We start from the raw sequence: 13,989 nt of genomic DNA, 5'->3' as shown, positions 1-13,989 counted from the left end.
TGGCCAGTCCCTACCTAACTCATCTTCCCATTCATGCATAAGGGCTGTTTTAGTGATGGAATCTGATTTGTTGAATACGGGGTATAGTCTAGCTATTGTCCTCTTCGGTCTGTGTTTGGTTAGGCAAAGATCTTCAAAAGGTGTGCGGCTATGTGTAGGAGTTGTTCCTAGGACCTCTGCTACCTGTGATCTCAATTGGAAATAATGAAACCAAGTACTGGCATCAGTTGGATCTAATTCGTTGTACTGCTGTATTGTGAGGAGCTTACCATTAACGAGAGCATCCGCTATTCTGTACAGGCTTCTATTACTCCATTTACTTTGTACTATGTGGTCTAATGAGGAATTTAGGTCTATCAGGGGAGTGGCAGGGGAATTGGTGTTTAGTAGTGGAAAAAGTTTGGTGGTTCTGTCCCATATAAACAAAGTATGTGCTATGGCTATGTAACTTTTCCCCCCCAGTGGTCTATTTATCTTAGCTGTCCATAATAGTTTGGCTATGTCATCCGTTCCCATCATGTCGGCTTCTAATTGTCTCCATTGAATGTCATCTGACCTATTATGCCACAGGGCAGCCTGTGCCATTCTGGCAGCATAGTAATAAGAGATAAGGTGTGGAAGGCCTAGCCCTCCTCCTGATCTATGTCTAGTTAGTGTTTGTCTGTTGATTCTTGCTCTCTTGCCATTCCAAATAAAGGCCTGAATATCCTTCTGTATGGCTTGTAGGTCACTGAGTGGTACTGAAATGGGTAGTGACCTAAACAGATATAACAGTCTCGGCAGAGTCGTCATTTTAGTAGCCACAATGCATCCTATGAGTGATTATAGCGATATAAATTGTGGATGTCAGCTGAGATGTTTATTCCTAGATGTTTGACATGTTTGTTTGCCCATTTAAAGGAGAAGTTAAACTCGAGTATTTTTTGGTGGTATTTGGTATATGAATGCCTATTGCCTCGCACTTGTCATCATTTATTTTATAGCCTGATCGGGCGCTGAATCGTTGTAGCAAAGAATACAACGGGGGTAATGACAAAAGGGGTTTTGTCAATGTCAATATGACATCATCCGCAAATAAGGCCATTTTGTATTGTCTAGATTCTATGTGTATTCCCGTTATGTCTATACAGTCTCTTATTTTGATTGCAAGGGGTTCGATACACAGCGCAAAAAGTAACGGTGAGAGTGGGCACCCTTGTCTGGTTCCATTGCGGATTGTGAAAGATCTAGACTGATAACCCGCCAATCTTATGAAAGCGGCAGGGGTGGAGTACAGAGACGAGACAGCAGTGTGGAACTCGCCCCTAATTCCAATCTTCGTAAGAAAAGCATGCATATAATTCCAATTTACTCTGTCAAATGCCTTCTCCACGTCCAATGACAGGAGCTCTGTTGACCGAAGCATAGTTCACCAAGTCTATGACCGACCTGGTCAGTATGGATTAGTCTTTTCAGTGGTTCATTCAATTATAAATAAGTTATATTTATAAACCTGGTATATACTGGCATAATATGAAATAATAATAATCCCTGAGCTATCCATTTAAAGTATAGAGAGTACTAAAAAAATGTCAACCACATTAAATATTCAACTATCCACTTGTAATAGCAGTTTATACATTATGGTCTACTTCTTATCATGCCCATTATGTTCTGAGCATGTTATTTTTATCCCCCACCAAATGCCCATGATAGAGCTATTTTTCTATACCTCTTCCAATATGTAGCAAATGTTTGTGAGTTCCTGTATATACAGTTTTGATACTTAAATGGACAGTATAGTATTTAAGGCTTATTTGTGTATATGAATTAGCTGATTTTGTGTTTTGAAGCCACAACCTAATAAAATGGGTTTCGCTTGTAGGTTTAATCAGATCTCATTACTTTATCACATTGTGTACATATGCATGTCTTTTCATCTTATATCTGTCTGTAAACCAAATACCAATACTTGGAGAGAACAATGGAAAATTAACATTTTATTACCTTATCTCTTCTATAACCCACAGGGAGTGTAATTTCTTCTACGCTTGAGGCCAAAAACTTTCAGGATGGGTGGGGATACATAGGCTAAATAAACAATTTCAAATGCCAATATAAGGGTAAAGGAAATACTAGTAAACAATTTAATACTCTCCAGCAGGTAAAGTCAATCATTGGAAACAAATTAAAGGGGAGAACATTTATTAATAAACTGTCGGCCTTTAACTTACTAAAAAGTTGTGCATTTGAAACTTGTTTACATAGTATTTTTTCGGTCTTGATATATAGGTTTAAAAAATATGTTAATCTTTCAATGAGTGAAGAATAAAACACAGTGTTATACCTTGTCTGAAAAAGTTTGCCACTAAGTTTGCCACTATTCATTTAATAGCTTTAACAAGTTTTGTTTTTTAAACTTTCTTGTAATAGTAAGTTTATTACAATCACTGTCCAAGAAGATTAATTAAAGGGACAGTCAAGTCCAAATAAACCTTTCATGTTTCAAATAGGGCATGTAATTTTAAACAACTTTCCAATTTACTTTTATCACCAATTTTGCTTTGTTCTCTTAGTATTCTTAGTTGAAAGCTAAACCTAGGAAGGCTCATATGATAATTTCTAAGCCCTTGAAGGCCGCCCCTTATCACGTTTTTTTATTTGCTTTTCACAACAGGGGAGAGCTAGTTCATGTCAGCCATATATATAACATTGTGATCACGCCTGTGGATTGTGGCAGACACTGCACTAATTGACTAAAATGAAAGTTAATAAATAAAATGTCATGTGATCAGGGGGCTGTCAGAAGATGCTTAGATACAAGTTAATCACAGAGGTAAAAAGTATATTAATATAACGGTGTTGGTTATGCAAAACTGGGGAAATGGTAATTAAGGGGATTTGAAAACAAAAAAAATTCTGGTGTTGACTGTCCCTTAACAATAACAAAACAAAGAAAAGAGAAAACAATACAAAGTGCATGGGAAATCTATTATAAAAAGAATATAAAAGATGAAGATACATTTCAGCTTATGTACTTCAACTGGAAGTATGAGCTGGTCACATGGTTGGAGATATGATCATTAACCTATAACTATACTGTATATTAACTGCAGTTTGTGATGAGAAAACAATTTCAGGCTATTGAGTAATATACCGTAGCTAGTTACCTTGCAAGTATATGCATGTATGTTTAATGACAAAAGCATTCCAAAATACTTAATGAGGCTCTGGGTTTTTTTCCTGACAAACACTGAGCTGTATATATTAAATCATAAAAGGTGTTGTTTTTAAAATAATGTAAAACATTCAGAACGGTATTGTTTCATCAAAACATAAAAATAGTGATACTTGTTGATACAATTGCTATTAATGCAGATCTCATTATTTTGAAATGTTTATTCATTTAGATAAGTGCTTGTGTGTGTTCTGTCATGACATTTACTTTTATGATGATAAATCTGTTTATTTATTTCTTTACTTTGGCTAGAATTTATATTTGTCTACAACAGGATGTTTAACTTGCAGCCTAACAGACACATGTGATCCTCTTCAATAGATTTTGCAGCCCCCAGGAAAAAAGCAGAACTATGAATGTGCGCCAAATTTTTGTGGCCCCGGGAAGTGAGACTGGTGCTTTGAGGTGGCAACAACTCAAAAGAGTTCTCTGGAGGCGACAGAAGCATACAGAATGTACGCAACAACCTTACCTAAATTTGGTCCAGTGTCACTGGAATTTTTTTAGGAAAATTATAATTATTTTTCTGTCGACTTCAGGGGATGGTGGTCAGTTGATTTTATCCTAAAACATTTTTGTTGCCATATATATATATATATATATATATATATATATAAGCACTCTCTGAATTAGATCTACAATGTCACATAGCAGATAAACTTGCCTCTGAAAAACTGATCTGTAATCATATTTTATTTTATTTGACTAGCCGGGAAAACTTTACCTCTGCATTAGATATCACTTGTTAAAAAAATGGTTGTGCAATATTTCCCAACGTAATTGTTCTTAATATAACTCCACACACACCTGCATCAAAGATATTTCTTACACAACCTGCGCTGAATCACACCAGTGATAAATTATCCACTGGAGATCTGTCTTAAAGAACAAGGAAACACCCAGTCAAAACAAATGTCCCCTCTAATTCTTCATATACTTTCTTATGAAAACCTCAAGATGTAGATGTTTCATTCATCTGCTGAAGACATTTTTAATCCTTGTAAAATAAGGATTGCAGACCTCCTTGGTGTTAATGAAACTGTACAACATTATTTCAAGAATGAAAACACATGAGAATCAGGTAGAGAAAATGACTTTTTGTAGGTTTTTAAATCTGGTTCAGTCCCTGGATAAGGTGGTGGAGGTATGTCACATGGTGTTCCAAATCCAACCGCTACGTGATAGGGGGGTGGTCCCTCAGAACGCTGTAATGGACATTCCTCTGATCTTCTTGATCTCCTTAAACTGTTTCTCGGTCCACTTTCTGGCTCTGAACTTTAAAATGAACAACAATGTGAGATTATACTCTTACACAATGAACAATTATATAGATTTATCATTGTATCCTCCTGTTTAACATAGTCATTTGTAACATAATTACTGTCAGCCTGATTAATACTGAGAAGGTGCATACATTAGAAAACAGTGAATATAAGAAAACACTACTTAAAGGGACAGTCAACACCAAAATTGTTATTGTTTAAAAAGATAGATAATGCCTCTACTACCCATTCCCCAGCTTTGCACAACCAACATTGCTAGATTAAAATACTTTATAACATTTAAACATCTAAACAGACAGCCTCTTATCACGTTTTTTTTTATTAACTTTTCACAACAAGAGACTGCTAATTCATGTGGGCCTTATAGATAACGTTGTGCTAACTCCCGTTGAGTTCTGGCTGACACTGCACTAATTGGCAAAAATGCAAGTCAATAGATAATAAATAAATAGTCATGTGATAATGGGGCGGTCTGCAGAGGATTAGAAACAATGTAATCAGAGGTAAAAAGTATATTAATATAACTGTGTTGGTTATGCAAAACTGGGGAATGGGTAATAAAGGGATTATCTATCTTTTTAAACAATAAAACATTTGTAGTAGACAGTCCCTTGAATAGAAAATATATATTTGAAGGGGGGAAAAAAGTTGATAAAAAAAAATAATAATTTGGGGAAGACTCAAGAGTTCATTATTATATAAGGAAAAATAGAATATTCTACGTTTTAGGACCTGAATTTGGCTTAAAATTAAATATTCAAGCTGTATAAATCCCACATAAAATATAACAACACCTGGAGAGTGGTTAAGTAAATTGATGGTAAATAATGTGTAGTTTAAATGTTGCTATGCATTCTTTACCTTGTAAGTATGTATAATGCTATTATTTTAATCTTTATTGCATTGTAAATGTTATTTACAAATTCTCATACCAGCATTTTTTGTCTTTTTCATTGTTTGCTTTAGAGTGGTGACATAAAGAACGGTCCCACCCGCTCTAGACTCTATACTAAATGCGCGCATCTGTCCTCTGTCAGGCAGTAAGTCTGTCAGGCATCTCCTACTAATGAGCCATGCGGCACACCTTCACATTGGCCGTGCTGGCTGCAGCGTCATGAAAGAAGAAAAGTGGGTCCCAAGGGGGCAAGCAGCAGGGGTAATAGGAGATAATCTATTTAAAGGGAAATTAATCACTTTGAGATGGTAATTTAAAATTATAAATCATAGCTAAAAAATGTCTGCAATATACTTTTGCCCCCTTTTCCTGTAATTCCATTCTGAAATTGTGAGCTTTTCAGTTCCTGATAGAAATGGAAGTGCAGAACACTGTTATATTCTTCACAGCCATTGAGGCCCATTTATCAAGCTCCGGATGGGCCCGTGTTTCTGGCGTGTCTTCAGACCGCTGCTCCATAGCGCAGTCCAACTGCTCTCAGCAGGCGGACAGAGATTGCCGGAATTCAACACAATCAAGTCCGATCGGGTTGATTGACACCCCCCTTGGCCACGAGTCTGCAGGGGGCGGCGGCTGCTGATGCAATGCTGAATACGGAGAGCGTATTGCTCTTCGCATTCAGCGAGGTATGTCGGACCTGATCCGCACTGTCAGATCAGGTCCGACATACCTTTGATAAATATCCCCCATTGGCTGCACACTCTAAGGACCTATTTATAACTGTCCCTAATTGGCCACAGCAGAGAAGGTAACCTAAGTTACAGCATGGCAGCTCCCATTGTTTTATAGACAGTAAAACTTTACACTTGTCAATATTTAAAGGGACACTATACCCCAAAAAATTATTTCATGATTAAGGTAGAGAATACAATTTTAAACAACATTCCAATTTACTTCTATTATCTAATTTGCTTCATTCTTTAGATATCCTTTAATTAAGAAATAGCAATGCACATGGTGAGCCAATCACAGGAGGCATCTATGTGCAGCTACCAATCAGCAGCTACTAAGCATATCTAGATATGCTTTTAAGCAAAGAATATCAAGAGAATGAAGCAAATTAGATAATAGAAGTAAATTAGAAAGTTGTTTATAATTGTATGCTCTTTCTAAATCATTGAAGAAAAAAAATTGGGTTTCATGTCCCTTTAAACAGCTAATGAAACTTTAAAAAAATACATCTACATGTTGTTCCCAGATTAATCTTTTCCTTGAATCTAGCATTTATTTAGTGTTTAATGTCCCTTTAAATACAATAATACTTGTTTAAAAATAGCATTCAAAAGCAGGATTTACATGTGTATAATCAAATAGCTTATTGACTATCCCTTTTTAAATAAGTTATTCAATTAATGTTCGTTTCATGATTTATTTATGTAAATGTATGAAAAAACTATGTTAAAGAAATAAGTTAGTCATAGTTTCCTGCTATTACAGATTGTACTGAACACATAACACTTACTCCACTGCATTATTAATTAAACTTGACATTTTCAGATAGGACATTTCATTTTCAGACTCTTTTAAATTCACTTCTATTATCAAATTTACTTTGCTCTCTTGGTTTTGTTTTTTGAAAGCAGGTAGTTAGGCATGTGCGTGTCTAGAGAAAGGTATAATATAATACAGAGTACTTTTAATAATGTTGTACATTTGTAAGAGCACTAGATGGCAGCAGAGTGGCTCCAGACGTGCACAATACCTACTTAGGTATGCTCTTCAAAAAAGAATACAATGAAAACATGCAAATTACAAACAGTAGTAAATCAGAAACTTTTTTTTTTAAATTGTATTCTCTGTCTGAATCACAAAGGGTTTCATGTCCCTTTAAGTTATATTTTAAAGCAAAAAACAATTTGATGCTCTAATTTATTAGAGTATGTAATTCTTGCATTACTGAACCTAGCTATCAGCTAGATTGCAAGTGTTGCAGTATGGCTTTTAACGCTGAAAAAAATGGCCATTCCAGAGTTGTGTTGGTATAGCTATACCGCAAGCATTTTAGCCTGTAACGCAACGTCCATTCCACACTCAAAAAAATTACGTTTTTGTGTGGGATTTTCATAGCGCCGGTATTACAGGTTGTGCATTGAGGCTAAAAAGCTCAGCCAATAGGATGAGGGCTACTGAAATCCTATTGGCTGTTCAAATCAGCCTATAGGATTTCAGTAGCTCTCATCCTATTGGCTGTTTTGAACAGCCAATAGGATTTCAGAAGCTCTCATCCTATTGGCTGATTTGAATTTGAAGAATCAAATCAGCCAATAGGAATGCAATGTACGCCATTTTGAAATGGCTACTTTTTTTTTTAGATTAGGGCTTTGGGCTTTTGTAAAATAGCCGAATGCCATTTTAAGGGCAGTGAAAAAGAGCTGTATGCCCTTTTAAGGGCAATGCCCGTACAAATGCCCCTTTAGGGGCAATGGGTAGCTTAGGTTTTTTTTTAGAGTTAGGTTTTTTATTTTGGGGGGTTGGTTGGGTGCTGGGTTTTACTGTTGGGGGGACTGTATTTTTTTTACAGGTAAAAGAGCTGTTTAACTTAGGGCAATGTCCTACAAAAGGCCCATTTAAGAGCTATTGGTAGTTTATTGTAGGCTAGGAGGTGTTTTTATTTGGGGGGGGGGGCTTTTTTATAGGGCTATTAGATTAGGTGTAATTGTTTTTATTTTTGATAATTTCGTTTATTTTTTGTAAGCTTAGTGTTTTTTATTTTTAGTAATTTTATTTTTATTATTTTTTGTAATTTTAGATTTTTTAATTTTTTTCATAGTGTTAGGTTTTTTTTAAATTTGTAATTTAGATTTTTTTAATTGGTTGTATTTTTTTATTTTATTAGAATAGTAATGTTAGGTTAATTTATAGTTTAATGTTAGGTTTATTATTATTTCACAGGTAAGTTTTATTTATTTTAAGATAGTTATATTGTAATTTTAATTTTAAGTTAGGGGGGTGTTAGGTTTAGGGGTTAATAGTTTAATTTAGTGTTTTGCGATGTGGGGGGGCTTGCAGTTTAGGGGTTAATAGGTTTATTTAGTAGTGGCGATGTGGGGGCTGGAGGTTTAGGGGTTAATAGCTTTATTATAGTGTCAGCGAGTGGCGGAATAGGGGTTAATAACTTATTAGTGTCGGTGATGACGGGGAGCGGCGGAATAGGGATTAATAACTTTTATTAGTGTCAGCGATGTCGGGGGCAACAGATAAGGGGTGTTTAGACTAGGTGTTTATGTTAGGGTGTTAGGTTTAAACGTAACTTTTTTTCCCCATAGACATCTATGTGCAGCTACCAATCAGCAGCTACTAAGCATATCTAGATATGCTTTTCAGCAAAGAATATCAAGAGAATGAAGCAAATTAGATAATAGAAGTAAATTAGAAAGTTGTTTATAATTGTATGCTCTTTCTAAATCATTGAAGAAAAAAATTGGGTTTCATGTCGCTTTAAACAGCTAATGAAACTTTAAAAAATACATCTACATGTTATTCCCAGATTAATCTTTTCCTTGAATCTAGCATTTATTTAGTGTTTAATGTCCCTTTAAATACAATAATACTTAGAAAGATGTTTAAAAATAGCATTCAAAAGCAGGATTTACATGTGTATAATCAAATAGCTTATTGACTATCCCTTTTTAAATAAGTTATTCAATTAATGTTCTTTTCATGATTTATTTATGTAAATGTATAAAAAAAATTAGAAAAAAAAACTATGTTAAAGAAATAAGTTAGTCATAGTTTCCTGTTATTACAGTTTGTACTGAACACATAACACTTACTCCACTGCATTATTAATTAAACTTGACATTTTCAGATAGGACATTTCATTTTCAGACACTTTTAAATTCACTTCTATTATCAAATTTACTTTGCTCTCTTGGTTTTGTTTTTTGAAAGCAGGTAGTTAGGCATGTGCGTGTCTAGAGAAAGGTATAATATAATACAGAGTACTTTTAATAATGTTGTACATTTGTAAGAGCACTAGATGGCAGCAGAGTGGCTCGAGACGTGCACAATACCTACTTAGGTATGCTCTTCAAAAAAGAATACAATGAAAACATGCAAATTACAAACAGTAGTAAATCAGAAACTTTTTTTTTTTTTTAAATTGTATTCTCTGTCTGAATCACAAAGGGTTTCATGTCCCTTTAAGTTATATTTTAAAGCAAAAAACAATTTGATGCTCTAATTTATTAGAGTATGTAATTCTTGCATTACTGAACCTAGCTATCAGCTAGATTGCAAGTGTTGCAGTATGGCTTTTAACGCTGAAAAAAATGGCCATTCCAGAGTCATGTTGGTATAGCTATACCGCAAGCATTTTAGCCTGTAACGCAACGTCCATTCCACACTCAAAAAAATTACGTTTTTGTGTGGGATTTTCATAGCGCCGGTATTACAGGTTGTGCATTGAGGCTAAAAAGTTCAGCCAATAGGATGAGGGCTACTGAAATCCTATTGGCTGTTCAAATCAGCCTATAGCATTTCAGTAGCTCTCATCCTATTGGCTGTTTTGAATTTGAAGAATCAAATCAGCCAATAGGAATATTAGGTATGCCATTTTGAAATGGCTACCTTTTTTTTAGATTAGGGCTTTGGGCTTTTGTAAAAGAGCCGAATGCCATTTTAAGGGCAGTGAAAAAGAGCTGAATGCCCTTTTAAGGGCAATGCCCGTACAAATGCCCCTTTAGGGGCAATGGGTAGCTTAGGTTTTTTTTTAGAGTTAGGTTTTTTATTTTGGGGGGTTGGTTGGGTGCTGGGTTTTACTGTTGGGGTGACTTTATATTTTTTTACAGGTAAAAGAGCTGTTTAACTTAGGGCAATGTCCTACAAAAGGCCCTTTAAGAGCTATTGGTAGTTTATTGTAGGCTAGGAGGTGTTTTTATTTATTTTTTTTTTGGGGGGGGGGGCTTTTTATAGGGCTATTAGATTAGGTGTAATTGTTTTTATTTTTGATAATTTCGTTTATTTTTTGTAAGCTTAGTGTTTTTTATTTTTAGTAATTTTATGTTTATTATTTTTTGTAATTTTAGTTTTTTTAATTTTTTTCATAGTGTTAGGTTTTTTTTAAATTTGTAATTTAGATTTTTTAATTGGTTGTATTTTTTTATTTTATTAGAATAGTAATGTTAGGTTAATTTATAGTTTAATGTTAGGTTTATTATTATTTCATAGGTAAGTTTTATTTATTTTAAGATAGTTATATTGTAATTTTAATTTTAAGTTAGGGGGGTGTTAGGTTTAGGGGTTAATAGTTTAATTTAGTGTTTTGCGATGTGGGGGGCTTGCAGTTTAGGGTTTAATAGGTTTATTTAGTAGCGGCGATGTGGGGGCTAGAGGTTTAGGGTTTAATAGCTTTATTATAGTGTCAGCGATGTCAGGGAGCAGCGGAATAGGAGTTAATAACTTATTAGTGTCGGTGATGTCGGGGAGCGGCGGAATAGGGGTTATTAACTTTTATTAGGGTCAGCGATGTCGGGGGCAACAGATTAGGGGTGTTTAGACTAGGTGTTTATGTTAGGGTGTTAGGTTTAAACGTAACTTTTTTTCCCCATAGACATCAATGGGGTTGCGTTACGGAGATTTTTGATTCCGCACTTCAGGTGTTCAGTTTTTTTTTCTAACACTCTCTCCCCATTGATGTCTATGGGAGAAAGCGTGCATGAGCAAATCAAAGCAGCCCTTTGATTTAGTGCGGTATGGAGTTTAACGCCACCATATCGCACGCACAAGGAGGCTTTTCAGTAACTCTTAAAGTGAAGGTCCATTTTGATGAATTAGAAAAAACAAGGGCACTTTAATTCATCAAAATTGACATTTCAATGTTTTCTTCAAAAACTTACCTTTTAATCCTGGCAGCTGCTCCAGCACTTCCTCCACCCGTCGCAAGCCGTCTTCGCAGGTCCAAAATGACGAATCCGGCTTCCTCCAATCACAACGTTGCATCAGGCCAAGATTACCCCGGGGGGAAACTGTGATTAGAGGAAGCCTGATTTGTCATTTCTGACATCTACAGAGGCTTCCGACGGCCGGGGGAATCGCTGGAGCGGCATTCAGGATTAAAAGGTACATTTTTGAAGAAAACAGTGAAATGACAATTTTGATTAATTAATAGGTTTATTAAAAACCTGGCACTAATTCCTCAAAATGGACTTTCACTTTAATGCAGCGCTATGGAGTATGGAGAGTGAAATAACGCAACTTTTTTGGCATTAGTTTTGCACCATGTTTAGCGCAAAACTCGTAATCTAGGTGTATGTGCTTAACAAACACAAAAGGGTTAAACACTTAGCTAATGTTCTGCTCAGGAGCCGGAAAGTAGCTCCTCAGCTGGACATGGCAGGTTAACCAATCAGGGTCAAAAGATGCACAACTCTCCAATGACTTGCCATTACCACTGCAAAAGATCCTGAGCACTATGCAAAAGACCCTGAGGATAATCATTAACCCCTTTGCTGGATATAATGAATAAGTGCCCGATATCTAAAAATACTCTTAAAAACAGGGTCAATTTCATTCATTAAACTTTACAATGAAGCTTCTTTTTTGACGAATCCGGCTTCTTCCAATCCATGTGTACCCCATGAGCTGATGCCAAAGGGGGCACACAACGATTGGAGGAAGCCAGATTTGTCATTGATATGATAGCTACAGCAGGAGATGCGGGCGGAGGATCGCTGATCTGCTTTCCATAAAGCAAAAGGTAAGTATTTAAAAAAGAAGCTTCATTGTAAAGTTTAGTGAATTAAAGTGCCCCTGTTTTTAAGATTATTTTTAGATACCGGCCACGGCCACTTATTCATTAAACTTTACAATCAGTTTAATAACCCTGAAGCTTTCACCTGTGCAAACATGGAGCTTCCATAGAAGAGATGTTAAATAATTTTGCAAACTGCATATTTGAGTTTTTTTTGTTGACATGAACCAATTTCACCTTAAAATAATTATTTTTGAGACTATATATATTTAACAGATGTTTAGAACCACAGATTTAAATAAGATATTTTTCAAACAGACATTTAATTTGAATAACTGATTTATTCCTGTTACTAGATTCTGTTGTAAAAACTGGCTTATTAATTATAAATAAATAAATTGTATACATACCCATAAAGGTGTCTCTTTGGGCCACATTTAATTATGTACCAATAGTAACCCAAAAGCCCCAATATGACCAAAACAATTCCAACACAAATGAGACCAGTGAGTAATCCAACAACATCAAGCTTGACAGCTGTAAAAAAAAAAAGAAGGTAAACAATTAAATACATTTTAGTTTGATAGGGCACATGTTATGTTACTAAGAACTAAGTCACCAATATATGTACTGTAATTTAGTGCTATTCATGCAATCACTTATTAACATTCAGTTTTCTAATGATTATATTTGTAAATGTGCACAGTTATGCATAAGATTAAAGGAGCAGGGGCGGAACTACCATTAGTTCAGCGGGTGCAGTGGCACCAGGGCCCAAGTGCTGGGTAGGCCATAGCAGCCAGTCTATACATAGGTGTGTGCAGAATGTGTACAATCCTAATGCAGGTTAGTGCTTATATATCTATATATATCCTCAAAATCATTATACAACAGTGTCATGTATATTATTACTATTGTTTGCTACTGAGTTACCTTTTGGGGGCCCAAATAAAAGTATAATACAAAAACAGAATTCTTGTTTTAAAAATTGATTCTTAAATGGAAATTCCCACGAAACCCTTTTTGAGGGTTATATGGCAATAGAATTACTGCTTGGCAAGTCCACCCTTTAACTCCAAGATCAGCACAGTTTACATACCAAGATCAGCACAGTTTACATACCAAGATTAACATGGTTTACATGCCAAGATCAACATGGTTTACATGCCAAGATCAGCATGGTTTACATACCAAAATTAGCAGGGTTTACATACCAAGATTGGCACGGTTTACATACCAAAATTAGCACGGTTTACATACCAAGATTAGCACTGTTTACACACCAAGATCAGCATAGTTTACACACCAAGATTAGCCCTGTTTACACACCAAAATCAGCACAGTTTATTTACCAAGATCAGCACGGTTTATATACCAAAATCAGCACGGTGTACATACCAAGATCAGCACGGTTTACATACCAAGATCAGCATGGTTTACACACCAGGATCAGCACGGTTTACATACCAAGATCAGCATAGTTTACATACCAAGATCAGCACGGTTTACATACCATGATCAGCATGGTTTACACACCACGATCAGCACGGTTTACATACCAAGATCAGCATAGTTTACATACCAAGATCAGCATGGTTTACACACCAAGATCAGCATGATTTACATACCAAGATCAGCATAGTTTACATACCAAGATCAGCATAGTTTACATACTAAGATCAGCATGGTTTACACACTAAGATCAGCATGGTTTACACACCACGATCATCACAGTTTACATACCAAGATCAGCATGGTTTACACACCAAGATCAGCACGGTTTACACACCAAGATCAGCATGGTTTACACACCAAGATCAGCACGGTTTACACACCAAGATCA

The 13,989-nt window shown here is 35.6% G+C and overlaps 1 protein-coding gene across 1 annotated transcript in view; it reads right to left on the bottom strand.

The window, feature by feature from the left end:
- Nucleotides 1-3,895: 3,895 nt before the first annotated feature.
- PRRG4 (proline rich and Gla domain 4) overlaps nucleotides 3,896-13,989 on the bottom strand; it is a 96,097-nt gene continuing 86,003 nt past the window's right edge. Inside the window, exons 5-6 of the mRNA XM_053720407.1 lie at nucleotides 12,557-12,683; nucleotides 3,896-4,492 (exon numbers count right to left, since the gene is read on the bottom strand). Of these exons, the coding sequence (XP_053576382.1) occupies nucleotides 4,267-4,492; nucleotides 12,557-12,683 (353 nt within the window). The 3' untranslated portion in view covers nucleotides 3,896-4,266. The remainder of the gene's footprint in view (nucleotides 4,493-12,556; nucleotides 12,684-13,989) is intronic.

The sequence above is a fragment of the Bombina bombina genome, chromosome 7, assembly GCF_027579735.1.
Source record: "Bombina bombina isolate aBomBom1 chromosome 7, aBomBom1.pri, whole genome shotgun sequence".
NCBI lineage: Eukaryota > Metazoa > Chordata > Amphibia > Anura > Bombinatoridae > Bombina > Bombina bombina.
Note: the sequence above shows the minus strand (reverse complement) of the source record. Positions and strands in the feature narration are given on the sequence as shown.